Source organism: Giraffa tippelskirchi, chromosome 9 (assembly GCF_054371585.1).
Source record: "Giraffa tippelskirchi isolate mGirTip1 chromosome 9, T2T-mGirTip1v1.2.pri, whole genome shotgun sequence".
In the NCBI taxonomy this organism is placed as follows: Eukaryota; Metazoa; Chordata; class Mammalia; order Artiodactyla; family Giraffidae; genus Giraffa; species Giraffa tippelskirchi.
The window spans coordinates 151,458,578-151,475,624 of NC_137283.1; the positions used below are offsets into that span (position 1 = coordinate 151,458,578).

At 39.2% G+C, this 17,047-nt stretch overlaps 1 protein-coding gene across 1 annotated transcript; it reads left to right on the plus strand.

Moving 5' to 3' along the window:
• The first annotated feature begins 1,560 nt into the window (after positions 1–1,560).
• Positions 1,561–16,066, plus strand: LOC145521568 (uncharacterized). The gene is made up of 4 exons (XM_081530256.1): positions 1,561–1,679; positions 4,952–5,010; positions 5,705–5,786; positions 14,128–16,066. Exons 1-4 carry the CDS (start codon positions 1,608–1,610, stop codon positions 14,239–14,241), a joined length of 327 nt encoding a protein of 108 aa, XP_081386382.1. The 5' UTR covers positions 1,561–1,607; the 3' UTR covers positions 14,242–16,066.
• Positions 16,067–17,047: the final 981 nt, after the last annotated feature.

A 17,047-nucleotide genomic window follows, 5' to 3' on the forward strand; every position in this document is an offset into this window, starting at 1 on the left:
ATAATGCTTTGCAGTTTCATCTGTGTGGAATAAATGATCAGCTTCTGCTTGGTCTTCTTGGCAATATCACCCCTTTCACAGCAGACTCTTCACCTTTCCTGGTGGCTACTCCATACGCCTCCTATACCTCCAGGAAACTCTTCCAGATCTAAGGCTAGTCGTGGGTCCTAATGTGCTGTGCTTAGTTGCTCAGTGATGTCCGACTCTTTGTGATCCCTTGGACTGTAGCCTACCAGGCTCCTCTGTCCATGGGGATTCTCCAGGCAAGAATACTGGAGTGGGTTGCCATGCCCTCCTCAAGGGGATCTTCCCAACCCAGGGACTGAACCCAGGTCTCCTTCATTGCAGGCAGATTCTTTACCATCTGAGCCACCAGGGAAGCCCTTAAATATTTGGTTTCTCTTTTTTGTCCGACTCTTGGTGAACCCATGGACTGTAGCCTGCCAGGCTCCTCAGTCCTTGGTATTCTCCAAGCAAGAGTACTGGGGTGAAAGTAAATTGGGTATTTACTTGCTTACTTTAATTTTTAAACTAAGTTGTAGTTATTTGCAACATTATATTAGTTTCAGGTGTACAACGTAGTGATTTGAAATTTTTTAGAGATTACATCCCATTTAAAGTCTTTACAATTAAGAGGTTGGGATTGGGGGCTTCCCTGGTGACTCAGTAGTAAAGAATGCACCTGCCAATGCAGGAGACATGGGTTGGATCCCTGATCTGGCAAGATCCACGTCTTCCATGCACCGCAACTATTGAGCTTGTGCTCTAGAGCCTAGGAGCCATAACTACTGAGCCCAGGTACTGCAACTACCGAAGCCTGAGAGCCTGTGCTCCACGAGAGAGTCATCCCCTCTTGCCACAACTGGTAAAAGCCCTCGCAGCAACAAAGACCCAGCACAGCCAAAAATAAATAAATAAATACAATTATTTTTTTAAAAGAGATTGGGATTAACATATATACACACTGCTATATATAAAATAGATAAGCTACAAGGACCTACTATATAGCACAAGGAACTATACTCAGTATTTTGTAATAACCTATAAGGAAAAAAAAATAGATACACTTGTATGTATAACTGAATCACTTTGCTGTACACCTGAAACTGACACAACACTGTCAATCAACTATGTTTCAATAAAAAATTAATTAAAAGCTATTATAAAATATTGGCTATGTCCCTTGTGTGTACACTGAATCTTTGTAGTTTATTTGTTTAATACATACCAGTTTGTACCTCTACCCCTATCTTGCCTCCATGGTGTTTAAATGTACATATATTTGCACTCCACTATGAGGTCTGAAAATAGGTATTGTTTTAGTGTCATCTTATAAAATTCTGGAGCCTCTCAAACAGCCCCTGGGTATAAGAAAAAGGCCATTATACCTACAGTACTATTTAAATTGGTTTGAACTGAGCACTTTTTGTTTATTTGCACATGGAATTATCACAGCTGATCCTGCCTCTGTGGTCACCACACAGGTCCGCTCTGCACCCACGTTTGTTGCGAAATTGTTCTGGGACTCTGCCTGCCATTTGATAAGCTCATTTCCTAGTTGTACATCTGCCTCTGAGAGTTCAAGTTAGATCTTGTTCAGAAACTAAATGATGTGGCAGCCTTGCAGAGTGTGGCCATCACCAAACTGTGACCTGAGAAACACTGAGGCCTCAACTCAGGTAGGTCACGTGATCACAAGGAATATACATTTGCTAAAAATCATAAGTATCTACCATCTTCTTGTATAAGCATCTAAAAATTCTTGGGCTTGCCAATTCAAATTTAGTTTATTTGGGGACTTCCCTAGCAGTCCAGTAGTTAAGACTCTGTGCTTCCACTGCAGGTGGTGAGGTTTCGACCCCTGTTTGGGGAACTAAGATTCTGCATGCCACACTGTGCCACCAAAAGAAAAAAGAAAAATGTAATTTGTCCTTTATACATATAGTATTTTTTAACACCTTAAAGCAAGACGTTCATTATTTCACACTGTTTCTGAGGATCCGGAACCTGGAAATGGCTTAGCTGTGTGATTCTGGCTCAGAGTCTCTCAGGAGGTCGCGTTGAGGCTGTTGGTCAGGGTTGTCTTCAGCCCCAACGAAGCTCATACGAAGCTGAAGAATCCACTTCCCACTCCCTCTCTTGGTAACTGGTTCACATCTTCAGTTCTTAGCCAGCTACTGGCACAAGACTCCAGTCCCTCATTTCATGGACCCTCCATTGGGCTGCTCACAAGATGGTGGTCTTCTTTCCTCAAACTGAGAGAACAAGAGGGTGTGAGGCAGTAGACATCCAAGATGGAACCAAAGTTTCTCACATCCTAAATCTCAGAAGCGATACCTTCCCTTCTGTCATTTTCTACCAGGCTTGCAGTCCAATCCTGGTAAAACTGCATACAGCATTTTGCCTTGGAGTGCTAGTGCTCCAAGGTGGTGATTAATAGCAAGAATATATTATAGATAAAATATTTAAATAAATAATGTACCTGTATATTGAAACTGAATGTTTTTTTAAAAATTTAATTGATAGAGTATAATCAAAAAGCCTGAGGGTGGGGGAAAGGGCTGGAGATCACTGTCCCAGAAAAGAAGAAATCCTGCTTTGGAAATATTTTCCAGGTGCCAGACATTGTTCTTAGTCTTTTATATGTATCCCCACAATTACTCTTCATGACCCTATAAGGCAGGAATTAATATTATTCACACTGTAGAGCTGAGCAAAGCAAAGCACAGAGAGGTTAAATAACTTTTCCAATGTCACACAGCTACCAAATGTTGAACAAGACTCAAATTCAAGTAAACTAAGTTAAGAAAATTCTCCTCCTCTTCATTCCTCTCAATCTCTTCTAACAACCCAGTTTACTCTCCCTTTAACTATTCTGTTACATTTTCTTGGATGATGATAAGTCATGGGGAAACAAAAAAGTATAACATGTGGTCTCATTCTTGGGGAGCTTTGTGTGATGTGTGAATGAATTAATAACCAGCCATTGATGCCAGTTATGAGTGTCTAGTTATAAAGCACAAGTCACTTTCTATGGACTTAACTGAAGAAAATTGATTTTCCTTACCTTTGTCAAAGAGGTCGCCAGTCTTTTTGATTGTATGTGTGCTTGTGTGTTTAATCGCTTCAGTCGTGTTTGACTCTTTGTGACCCTATAGACTGTAGCCTGTTAGGCTCCTCTGTCCGTGGGATTCTCCAGGCAAGAATACTGGAGTGGGTTACCATGCCCTCCTCCAGGGGATCTTCCTGACCCAGGGATCGAACCCGCGTCTCTTTTGTCTCCTGCACTGCAGGCAGATTCTTTTAACCGTTGAGCCACCAGGGGAGCCCTCTTGATTGTGTACGCCATCAATTTTTAAAACTTGCACATTCAGATTCGATATATTATACATATGTACACTAATTAATAAATATTACACTTACATTGCTATAGAACTTATATGTTAGGTATATCATATCGTGTACTCAGATTAGTAATTTAGATAGGGTGAGATTAACTACATGTGAATAGAGGTCTTCCTGTTTTCTTCCTGCACTTCATGAGTCCTGAGAACCCACCTGTTAAGAGCAGGCCTCAGAGATGCACCTTTGTGGCACTCTGAACAGTTGCCCATGGAAGATTCCTGAAGAATCTCAGTCACAGAATTCCTGAGTTTGTAACAGGAGGGAAAGGGGCAGGGCACAACTTTTGAAAGAAAGACATAGCCCAAGGGCACAACATAGACTGATTAGAATCAAATGGGACTAAGTTGGCAGACAAAACTAGAACTTGATCCTCAATCAGCAAGTGAAATGACACGACCTGAGGTGCCAGGACAGTTCAAAGGCACTGTTAAAAGACCAAGGTGTGAGCAGCGGCCCAAATCCTGGAAGTCCCTGCCCCTTCACCCAAATAGTTGGAATAATCCTCCCACTCATTCAGTTCAGTTCAGTCGCTCAGTGCTCAGTCGTGTCTGGCTCTTTGAGACCCCATGGACTGTAGCGTGCCAGTCCCCCTCATTAGCATGTGAAATTACCCAGCTTATAAAACTAACCACGCCAAATTTCGGGGCACGCTCACCCTCTTCGATGGCCCACACTCTGTCTGTGGAGAGTGCTTCTCTCTGAATCTGAATAAATCCGCTTCTTACCTATCCCTTTGTCTCTCACTGAATTCTTTCTGTGATGAGACATCAAGAACTTGAGCTTCATTAGGTCCTGAAACCAGGTATTGTGGGTTTTGGCTGGGTTTGAGTCCCAGCCATGTGGGTTCAAGTCCCCAATCTGAGGTAAACAGTTTCAAGTTTGTGGGAAATTATGACTCTAAGGTTCACCTGGAAGAGAGAATCTGAAATGAAGGTGCTCTAATGATCGTATCCTTATGATTATTTTCCAAGTAGTTCTCCTCATTCTCTTGGTCTTAAGGACAGTTTCAGTTTGTTTATTGCTGTTGTTTCTGTCCATGTTTCCTCTGGAAAAAAAGTCCTCCAAGTGGAAGCCTGTAATACAATTGATCTCATTCTTGTTCATCTGTTACTGCTTTACAGACAAAATTGCCACCTACAATTGGTCAAGACAACTTTTTTTGACCCTACAATGGTTGGTGAAATAAGTCACTTTCATTTTTTATTTTTCAAATGTCTGCTTATTTATGTATTTATTTGGTCGTGCCAGGTGTTAGTTGTGGCATGCAGGATCTAGTCCCCTGAACAGGGATCAAATCTGGACCCCCTGCATTGGGAGCCCAGAGTTTTAGCCACGGGACCACTAGGAAAGTCCATAAATCACTTAAAAAAACAAAAACAAAAAACCAGGAAAGAAGCCAGATGTGCCAGTTTATGTGTCAAGTTTATCAAAAGTGTAATTTCATTATCCTTGGGCCCTGCCCAGGTTAGCCCCTTCTCCTTTCTAAGCTCCCCAGGTCACCCCCTCCAAAGAGACCCATCATTGTGCTTGCTTCCCTGAGATCTAGGGGTTCCAGGACACTTGGCTGAGGCTGCAGGAGGTGCCAGGAAGAGTGAGGAATCCTAGGTAAGTGTCCCCCCAGTGAAGTCCCTCCCTTGTCCTTGGATTCCCTGGGCTGGCAGAGGCATTCAGGAGAACCCCAGAGAGGGAGCTCAGTGGGGTGGGGCCGGATGGGGACAGATAAGGGACTTCAAACCAGAACAGCAGTTTCCACAGTGAATTATGAACCAGACCAAAGAAAGTTATGAAGAGGGAGTGACAGGACACAAACTGGAACTCTGCAGTTAGGAAAGAACTCAGAACTCAGGGCCAAGGCCAAACATTTTCATCAGCTCCACCCACTTTCGCTTCCACTGTGGCTTGAGTAGGAGGGAAGAGACTCCCATTTAGCTATCTGCTTGGCTTTGACTTTTATCTGATAATGCATTTAAAAGGAGTTGCTTTTGCAACTTACGCTGAGAAAAATCAGTAACAGATTATCTAATAAAAGCAATCATACAACTCACTGGCTAATTTGTTCAGACCAAACCCATCTCCCGGAAATCAAAGAAGCCTGGGAGTCAGGGGCCAACTGGAAATCAGCCCCTTGAGCCATTTCTTTTCAGGAACAGGGCAAGTTCAGTGTCTTCCTCCCCACACTGGCAAAGGAGCTATTTAAACTGTTTAGATCTTTAAAAATCCTCTTACCTCTTCTCTCGGCCACCAAAGTTAGGCATACCATTATTATGAAAAGAGGTTAAGATGGGATTTTTCTTTGCAGATCTCCAAAGTGTCCAGAAACCATTTCACTTGAATACAATGAAATGTGGGAAATACAAAGTCTCAACCGGACATTTCTGGGGGTAAGTCTAGCTCCACAGCAAGGGTCTGAGCCTTACTCAGCTAAAGAAATCAGCTTCAAATATTTGTGGCTGTCATGTGTTCGCAGAGAGCTTTACCATTACTGGTGCTTTTAAAAGATATGATTCTAAAGGGTTATTAATTTCTTAATCTTAGGGAGTGTTTTGCTGCATTGCCTTGCATGTTGCAAATGTTTATAAAAAAGCAAATACATAATGTGTAATAGTATTTTTAAAAATATAGGCCAAAGAAGGGTGTGGATTTTTTTAAATCCAGAAAATACAAACCGTATAAAGTCCAATTTTGTTCGAGTTAAATTTACCTTAGGAAATTAGCATTTTAAAACCCAAGTACCTCTCCTCTTCTTTCTTTATCTGACATCCGATATAATATTGCTGGATTCCTATATGTACTTCGCTCACTAAAGCCATGCTAAATGCTGGTGATGAGAGAAGCAGAAAATGGAGGGACCTTTGCAGAAACTACCCTTGAGACTAACATGTTCCTCTCAGCTCATCTCCCTTGCTTCATTTCTTGTTTGATCTGGCTCTTGTGAGGCCCTTCACAAGCAGGATAATTTGGAAATGATATTGGCCAGGATAATTCTAGGTGGATCTACAACTTCAGTGGCAGATGAAGCTAAGGAGTTAAAAAAGCGTATTTACACAGCAGGACACAGTCAGGAAATCTATTGTTTCTGTATTTTATCAAGTATGATCGTCTGAGTTAACAAGCTTAGAAGCAAAACAAAATACCAACCTAGTCGCTCAGTTGTGCCTGACTCTTTGCAACCCCATGGACTGTAGCTACTGTGTCCATGGAATTCTCCAGGCAAGAATACGGAGTGGGTTGCCATTCCCTTCTTCAGGGGAACTTTCAGACCTAGGGATCAAACCCTGGTCTCCTGCATTGCAGGCAAATTCTTTGCTAACGCTGAATTGACATATAATTTGTCTTAGTTTTCATTTTACAGGGCATTTCAAGGATGCTGGAAAGTTGAGGAAACGGCAAATTAAATAAAAACAGGTATCTTGGACTTTTAGCCCATTCGAGAAAATACAGTTTATAATTTTTTTAATTCAAAGTTTTAAGTTAATTGTAGACATGCAACAGTTGCAAGAAATAGTACGGAGAGAGCACATATACCTTTCACCCAGTTCCCCCCATGGTAACATCTTACAAAACTGTAGTACACATCACTCAGGATATTGACATCGATACAGTCAAGGTACAGAACATTCCCAACCTACAAGCAGCCCTTTTGTTGCAGTTTTTATGGCCATACCCACTCTGTCCTCACCCTTCTCTAACCCTTGGCTTCCACTAGTCTCTTCTTCACTTCTATAATTTTGCATTTCAAGACTGTCATATAATGGAGTCAAACAGTATATAACCTTCTGGGATGTAATTTCATTGGGACTGGTGGTTTTCTTTCAGCATAATTCTCTGGAGATTTGTCCAGATTGCTGCACATCTGGGGAGTTCATTTCTTTTTACTATTGGGCAGCATTTCATGGTGTAGAGACGTACCACAGTTGATTTAATCATTGAATATGTTAAAGGACATCTGGGTTGTTTTCCTTTGGGGCTACTATAAACACTTACGCACGGGTTTTGGTGTTAAGGTAAGTCGGTAAAGGTCCAAAGTGCAGTTGCTGGGTCCATGTTTTCCACAGAAGCTGGAACATTTTGCATTCTCACCAGCAATGTGTAAGTGCTCTAGGTTTCTGCATCCTCACCAGCATTTGATGTTGTCACTATTTTTTATTTCAGCTATCCTCACAGTTGTATGATAATATCCATTGCGGTTTTAATTTGCTTTCTCCAAGTTGTGTATTTTTTAATGTACTTATTTACCAGGTGTATATCCTTTTAGGTGAAATGTCGCTTCAATTTTTTTGCCCATTTTCTAGCTGGATTTTTTTTTTTTTTAGTGTTGAGATTTGATAATTCCTTATACAGGTCTTCCTCAACTCACAATGAAGTTACATCCCAATAAACCCATTGTAAGTTGAAAATATCATAAGTCAAAATTCATTTAATACACTTAAACTTTAGAACATAGTTTTATCTTGTTGTTCAATTGTTAAGTTGTGTCCGACTCATTGCAACCCCATGGACTGTAGCACACCAGGATCCACTATTTCCGGGAATTTGCTCAAATTCATGTTCTTTGAGTTGGTGATACTATCTAACCATCTCATCCTCTGCTGCCCACTTCTCCTTTTGCCTTCAATCTTTCTCAGCATCAGGATCTTTTACAATGAGTCAGCTCTTTGCATCATGTATCCAAAGTTTTGGAGCTTCAGCTTCAATATCAGTCCTTCCAATGAATATTCAGGTTTGGTTTCCTTTAGGATTGACTGGTTCGATCTCCTTGCAGTCCAAGGGACTCTCAAGAGTCTCCTCCAGCACCACAATTCGAAAGCATCAATTCTTCAGTACTTGGTCAAACTCACCTTAAATGTGCTGGGAACTGTGGCTTGCTGCCACTGCCCAGTATCACAAGAGGCAGGTACTACATATCACTAACCTAGGAAAAGATCAAAATTCAAACTACAGTTTCTACTGAATGAGTATCACTTTCATGCCACCATCAAGTCCAAAAATTGTAACTCGAACCATCTTAAGTCAGTGATCTTCATACATCTAAATACTAATTCTTTATTGGTTCTGTGGTTTGCAAATATTTTCTCCCAATCTGTAGCTTATCTTTCCAGTCTCTAAAGCTTTTAATTTTGAAGAAGCATAATTTATCAGTTTTTCCTCTTACAGATGATGCTTTTTGCCTAGGCCTAGATCCCTAGGATTTTCTCTAATGTTTTCTTTTTTTCCTAAAAATATTACAGTCTCATGTTTTACATTTAAGTTTTTGATCCCTTTTGAGTTAATTTTTTTAAATAAGGTGTGAGCTTTAGGTCAAGGTTAGTTTTTAGCCTATGGAGGTCCAGTTGTTCTAGCATTGTTTGTTAAAAAGACTATTTCCCTCAATTGAATTGCTTTTGAACCTTTGTAAAAAATCAGTGGTTCATATTTGTATGGGCTTATTGAAATTTTTATAAAATTATTTTACATTTATTTTAAAAGCATTTAGCAAATCAACTTAAAAGAATGCAAAAAAAAAAAGTTAGCTGAACTTGTCAGCCTTTCTTCAATTTATTCCTAGTTAAGATGCTTATCGGTTCACACTGATTATTTTCATGACTTGAAGGCATGTGGGTTTTGGCTGATCAAATATTTTTCTATAGTGGTTAAACTCTGTATTTAAGAGCAAATATTCAACATTTCATAACCTAATGGTTTTCTGCCTAGGAATATGATAATTAGTATATAATTGAATATAGATGATTTTATATTTATCTATAACTATATACTGAAATAACCATCTTCTTTGGCATGATTTTTAAAAATACAGTCTCACTATAAGATATTCCCACTGTAAAACAAAATTCATTATGCCATGAAACCCTATATTGGGATCTCTTCCAAGTGGATTGATTTTCTTGGAAGAATTAGATTGAATATATATAATTATGATGGTTCTAAAACATAGACTTTACCATTTCGTAATATTACTAAAAAAACTGTGCTGAATGGAAATTGCTTTTTTCCCATATCCTTGCGTATTACAATTGACTATTAATTCCCATCAGGAAGCCAGGTGGAATCAAGAAAACCAGTTCAATTTCAAGGTCCTAAAGCAGTGGTTCTCAACCTCTGGCTACACATTAGGATCAGCTGGGGAGCTTTTCACCCCCACACTCCACCCCCCATCCCTCTACCAATACCTACGCGGCACCCTGGGCCAATTAAATCAGAATCTCTGGGGTTAGATGCTAGAATTTGTTTAAAGTCCCAGGTTATTCCAGTATGCAGCCATGTTTGAGAACTACTCCTCAATGGTTAAAGTCTCTTCTTTTGTTTATTTCTTTATGAAACATTATATTACTATAATTATCACTCAATACTGTGAATGCAGTATACAGGGTTGTCATGATCTACTATGTGAAATTATATCTTCCAGGTTTTAGTCTTCCTTGGATAATTTAAAATTTTCTATCATTCTTTTTACTCTGTTGGCAAGAGTAACACACTTTCAATGTAGAAAATTTGAGAAAAGAAACACGCAACCGTAATGAAGGGGGAAAAGGTCATTTGATTCCATCATCCAAAAAGGATTATCCTAATATCCTAGTCTTTTTATTAGCCATATCCACAGACATTAACATATTATTCAGCTTTTATTCTTTCAAAGTTGAGATGTTATTGTAAATACAGTTTTATAAGTTATTTTAAAAATCTAATAAATGCAAAAAATAGTATCCATAGCAAAAAGTATGAAATTAATATTGTTTTTGCGATTGTCATAATTTTTACAATTTCATACACACACCTTGATCTGGGTCATGGATATAAACAGGTGATATATATACTCTTTAATAAGTCATTTCACATTGCTATTAATACAAAACAACATTTAAGGCATATGACTACACTTGCCATAATATGGTTCCCTCTAAATTGACAAATTACTGCAATCATATGTAGATTTGGAATTATGGCCAAAAATGCATCACTCGTAGCCAAACTAACAGCTATGATGTAAAGATAATAAATCAATTTTTTTCTAAATCCTTCAACTACTCAGACTAGAATAAGGATATGAACCATGAAAAATACGCAAAGTGAACATAAATTTATTGAAGATGGAATAAAACTGCCTTTCTCTAATTCAGATTCAAATGTCAATTTAATTTTTATTCTCTAGATTTCAATGGGAGGGAAGAATATTTGCTATTGAATACTTAGGAGTCATATAAGCAAAAAAAAAATCTTTTTAAAATAAAAATCACCTGTTAGTCAACTATTCTCCAATTTAAAAAAAAGCAAACTATTCCCCAAAAAATTACAGAGGAAGAAATATTTCTGAACTCATTTCATGAGGCCAGCATCAACCTGATACCAAAAGTAGACAAAGATATTACAAAAAAAAGAAAATTATAGGCCAGTATCACTGATGAACATGATGCAAAAATGCTCAACAATATATGAGCAATCTGAATTCAACAATACATTAAAAGAATCATACAGTATGATCAAATGGGGTATGTAGTTAATACTGCTGTATGTTATATATGAAAGTTAAAGCAGTAAATCCTGAGAGTTCCCATAACATGGAAAAATATTTTTTGTTTGTTCTTTTAAAATTCTGTATCTATATGAGATGATGGAAGTTCACTAAAGTTACTGTGGCAATCATTTCATGATGCATGTAATTCAAATCATGCTGTACATTTTAAACTTATACAGTGCTCTATGTTAATTAAATCTAAATAAAATTGGAAAAATTATAAATCAATCAATAAATAAAAATTAAAATCACAGCAACTAGAGAAAAGCCCACAAAGGAATGAAGACCCAGCACAGCCATAAATAAATAAACCTTAAAAAAAAAAAAGAATTTCCAAGAGCATAATAATATTCAAAACAATATATCCAAGTGATTGTTCCACTTTCCAAAGTTTCCATTGATTTGGTCGCATGAGTGAGTGAGTGAGTGAGGTCGCTCAGTCGTGTCTGACTCTTCGCGACCCCATGGACTGTAGCCTACCAGGCTCTCCAACCGTGGGATTTTCCAGGCAAGAATACTGGAGTGGGTTGCCATTTCCTTCTCCAGGAGATCTTCCCGACCCAAGGATTGAACCCTTGATTTGGTAGCATAAGCAGATGCAGATTTTGGAATTTTTTAATGTAATTAATTATGCTCCTGATGAACTGGAGAGAAGGAAGGAGAAGTGTGTCTAGTTTCACTATTGATCTATCTTTTATTCTGATTTATCACAGCTACCCCTTGTATACATAAGGCATTTGTAGGAGTGACAAGAAGTTATTATTTTTTTTAAAAAGGCAACTTACAGAATTGAGATCAGTCCCCGAGAATACAGAATCTGAAGACGTGGACCAAGATTAGGATGGGAGCTCTGTAAAATGGGTAAAATAGTCAACCTCTCTTGTACACAATTTCAGTAATTCTTGTTTTTTTCACTGGGTTCTTAATCACAAAAAAAATAGTTGAAGTATCTTTTAATGTCAAAGACAAGGTATAGCAGGCTAATATTAAATATTCACAGAGATTTATGTTAATAGAGGAACATAAAAATCTGTCAGTAATTTACAACATATGTCTCTGTAGTGTCTTTTCTTGAGTAAACGGTGTTGACTTAAACCAGCTTTCAGCTTTAAAAAGTCCCAAGCATTTTGCCTGGCACTTAACTCAGTATGAGTTTGTTGAATTAATAGGTCAAAACACATTTTTTAACGCTGATTCTCTGGTGGCTCAGACAGTAAAGAGTCTGCCCGCAATGCAGGAGACCTGGGTTCGATCCCTAGGTTGGGAAGATCCCCTGGAGGAGGGAATGGCTACCCACTCCAGCATTCTTGCCTGGAGAATTCCATGGACAGAGGAGTCTGGTGGGCTACAGTCCATGGGGTCGCAAAGAGTCGGACACAAGTGATAGACTAACGCTTGATCTTCCCTCGAGTGAAGAAACTTTCCAGATGCCTTCAGGTACCCTCCATAAATGGGTCCTGAGAATTCTCTCTTCATATTGGGGAAATCATTTACTATATCTGCGTTCTAGTCACTCCAAGGTGGGTAAAGAGCAGCCCAATTCAAGAAAACTGAGAAACCAAAGCTATATTGGCTTATTGGGGACTGCATTTCAATTATATTCATTTATTTATTCATTTATAGTTAGACACATCTTGAGCAAAGTGGTGGGAGCTATGTCAAACTAGTTCTCTGTAAATAATTGCTTCTATAAAGTTTTCCACAGTGGCTGGTGACCAGTGGGGGAGATGTGCGTTTGTGCTAAGTCACTTCAGTCGTGTCCGACTCTGTGAGACCCTATGGACTATAGCCCACCAGGCTCCTCTGTCCACGGGATTCTCCTGGCAAGAATACTGGAGTGGGTTGCCGTGCCCTCTTCCAGATCTTCCAGACCCAGGGAAAGAACCCGTGTCTCTTATGTCTCTTGCATTGGCAGGCAGTATCTTTACCACTAGCATCACCTGTGAAGCCCCCCGGGGATGGGATATATGTATATATAAATGATATGAATGAAAGAATTAACCGCTCCCTCAAACAATGCCCCCCCGCAAGCTTCATCTCATGGTTCCCTCCCTTTGTTACTTTAGAGTTATCTTGATTTAAGTCAGTTTTAAATCTTGGCCAATTTTTAATCTTGGTAAATGAAACAGGGACTTCCCTGATAGCTCAGTTGGTAAAGAATCCGCCTGCAGTGCAGGAGGCCCCGGTTCGATCCCTGGGTCAGGAAGATCTGCTGGAGAAGGGATAGGCGACCCACTCAAGTATTCTTGGGCTTCCCTTGTGGCTCAGCTGATAAAGAATCTGCCCGCAATGCCGGAGACCTGGGTTCGATCCCTGGATTGGGAAGATCCCCTGGAGAAGGGAAAGGCTACCCACTCCAGTTTTCTGGCCTAGAGAATTCCATAGAGTGTATGGTCCATGGGGTCACAAAAAGTCGGACATGACCAAGTGATTTTCACTTTCAAATGAAACAGACGTATGAATAGCTGGCTTAATACTTAACCCCAAAGCAATATATTCCTTAAAAGTTAGAATAATGACATTTGCCTATATACATAATGTATACCTACAGGAGGTTGGCCTTTGGGGGGGTGCCATGCTGTGTGACCTGGGGACTGAGAGTGTGGAGTCCCAACCGCTGGACCACCAGGGAACACCCCTGACCTTTAACCTTAATCTTTATGTTGAACTTTTTCTGTAGTTTCTACATGAGTGTTGGTTTATTAGCTACTCATGAATTGAATAAAATTATTAACTTTTCGAATTTTCTACTTAATAATCAGCAAATGCAGGAAGCAGGAGTTGGGCTCTTAGATGACCTAGGAATCTTGATGTAAGTAATTGCTTCAGAAAAAACAGTCTTTATTTAAGGAAAATAAGTCATAAGTGGTAGTTTCAGGGGAGAAGAGGAGCTAGTGTTATGTGAGATTGTCTGAAGGTTTTGTATTGAGAAAATGATCTGTGGGTTAGAGTGTTGGTTTTAAATTCCGTTTTAAACACTCTAGTAATCATTGTGCTTTCAAGGGGCTATAGTCAATGTTAACACTTGCGAACTATTGTTTTGGTTTACCACAAGAAGCCCAGCTATGACTCTAACTCTTATTGGCAAATCTTGCGTGACCTGTCTTTCTGGAGAAGTAAGCATGAGACAGGCATACAAGTTCAGCCTGCTGTAACGGCAACGTGTATTTGTTTTTTGAGAAATCTCAAACTGTTTTTATTAACTCTCTCAGGGAAATGACTACCTCCAACTGCCCCCATGGGAGGAGATGTGCAGGGACACCTGCGTCCTGCTGTTTGGAGGAGAAAGGGTTGCTGGTGAGAAAATGAGATATCGAGGTAACTGACAGCCTTGGACTGAGAAGTGAAAACTGGAGACCAGTTGCCTGCCTCTCCACGGCTGCCGCTGATGCCAGTAATTCTGAAGGTGTCTCCAAAACTTTGGAAAAGAAAACCTTGGTGGCTTGACTTGAAGCCTTGAGTGAGAAGCACAGTAATGCTGTGCTAGGCATATAATAGGCACTCACTAAATATGTGTTGAAAGAGTGAAGGAGTGAATAAGATTTGAATACTGTTTTTTTTTTATATAAATTTATTTATTTTAGTTGGGGGCTAATTACTTTACAATATTGTAATAGTTTTTGCCATACATTGACATGAATCAGCCATGGGTTTACATGTGTTCCCCTTCCTGGACCCCCCACCCACCTCCCTCCCCATCCCATCCCTCTGGGTCATCCCATTGCCCCGGCCCTGAGCCCTTGTCTCATGCATCGAACATGGAATGGTGTTCTGTTTCACATATGATAATATACATGTTTCAATGCTATTCTCCCAGAACTTCCCACCCTCACCTTCTCCCTCAGAGTCCATAAAATTGTTCTATGCATCTGTGTCTCTTATTCTGTCTCGCATATAGGGTTATCGTTACCATCTTTCAAATTCCATATATATGCATTAGTATACTGTATTGTTTTTCTTTCTGGCTTACTTCACTCTGTATAATGGGTTCCAGTTTCATCCATCTCAGTAGAACCGATTCAAATGTATTTTTTTTAATGGCTGAGTAATATTCCATTGTGTATATGTACCACAGCTTCCTTATCCATTCGTCTGCAGACGAATTGAATACTGTTTTGAAGCACTAAGTAGCATGTCCAATAGGTTGGGACCTCCCATTGCTGGGGATAATACATAACATAACCACTCTTCTTTACAAAAATAGCAAAGAGCAAATGCACACTACTATGTACAAAATATATAGCCAACTAGGACCTACTGTATAGGACAAGGAACTAAATTCAGTATCTTATAATAACCTACAATGGAAAAGAATCAACGAATTACTTTGCTGTACACCTAAAACTAACACAACATTGTAAATCAACTTGTAAATAAAAATTTTATTACATTTCAATAACATTTTTTCGAAACTGATGAAATCAAAAAATAAAATTAATGAAGCATCTAAACAAATAACAAAGAGTAATTCCCCAGTCTATGAGTAAAATGGAAAGTAAAATAAGTAAAATTGGTCAGTCTTAAAACTAAAGGAACTTAATGTGTGTGTTTGTCTGAGCTCTAACCCTCTGACCACCTGGTGACAAAGAGCTGACTCACTGGAAAAGATCCTGATGCTGGGAAAGACTGACGGCAAGAGAAGGGGACAACAGAGAATGAGATGGTTTGATGGCATCATCAACTTAATAGACACGAGTTTGAGCAAACTCCGGGAGATGGTGAAGGACAGGGAAGCCTGGTGTGCTGCAGTCCATGGGGTCACAAGGAGTTGGACACTGAGCAACTGAACAACAACTTAATATGTGTGTTTGTGTGAATCTACAAAGGAGTCCATTATTCTTAATACCTCCTTATCATGGTGCTGTTTCAGGCAGAACAGGAAGTACTAGAACATGCACATTTCTTAAAGTAAGATTTTGCAATTAAAAAATAAGAATCTGAGCATTTCACAGCCTGAAAAATAAACACAAAGCAAACAATTGCTAGTCTAATCAGACATTGACAGTGTCTTACTTTGCATGTGGGTTGTACGTTGCTGGCTTGAAATCTTTGACCTTGCAATCTCTTCTGAAAATTCAAAGACTAAGTGAAATGTGAAAAACTTCAAGATTTTCCTAGGAACTGAATAAATATAATCTCACAGAATGGAAAGTTTTGGTGGTATTTGTACTAAATAATGATACATTTTCATATGTGCTGACATTAATCATTCTCAAATAAGTTTTAACAGCATTTTTCCTTCTTAACATCCTAGATGAGGTCTAAATGCACTTTTCACTAACACCCCTGAGAAGAAGAGAGAGCACGTTTGAAGCTTCCTACAGAAGGGGAGTAACCTGTTGGGGAGTGGTTCCAAAAGAAGGAATCTGCTCTTCCAACTACCAGTTGTGAATCTTTGAGGGTCTGATTTAACTTTTCTGGGCCTACTTTCTCTCACTATATTGGTAACCTGAGAACAATAGGATCTACACTGTAGTACTGCTCTAAGGATGAAATGTGATTATACACACAAAGTACACTCACAATGTCTGGTATAGAGTAACTACTCAAATGTTTCCTCTATAATTCAAAATTTAAGTCAAAATGGGTGAAATGCTTAAAAATTTGGAAAACCAACCATTTTGGAAATAGACTTCTTCTTAAGGGACAGATTCCAGAGAAAGTGGCTGCTATGTACTCCTTTCAGATAAAATGATAAATTCAGAAAAATTGTATGTTGGATAACTAACCTGTGGTTCCTGGGGAGTCGTTTTCCTACATGTAATTAATTAGGCACAGATATCCTGGAGCCGAACTACTGTTTACATCAATTCTCCTACCACTGAGTCCCAAATCTGGATATGTATCTAGTATTAGGGGCAATATTCCACAAGTTTCTTCATTTGTAATGAGATTCTGTGAAAACCGAGGCGCTTAGTTGCAGGTTAAAACTGGGCTAATTTTTCTTTCGGCCCCACTGCCTTCATGCTTACCTCCTCGATGATTCCGTTAACATTTTCATTTAGTTCAAATATATACCGACTGCCTGCTATATTCATACAACAAGCCTTCTTTTCAAGAGTAGGAAGGGACAGAATGAAAGGCCCAGACGCTGTTATTAGGCAAAGCCTTTATCTATGGAGAAACACTGAC

Bases quoted from the DNA above. Each gene is read 5' to 3' on its own strand.
- LOC145521568 (XM_081530256.1), top strand. From the start codon at position 1,608: ATGATGTGGCAGCCTTGCAGAGTGTGGCCATCACCAAACTGTGACCTG. The intron at 1,680-4,951 runs GTAGGTCACGTG...CCTGAGATCTAG, and splicing joins ACACTGAGGCCTCAACTCAG to GGGTTCCAGGACACTTGGCT. The intron at 5,011-5,704 runs GTAAGTGTCCCC...TTTTCTTTGCAG, and splicing joins GGAAGAGTGAGGAATCCTAG to ATCTCCAAAGTGTCCAGAAA.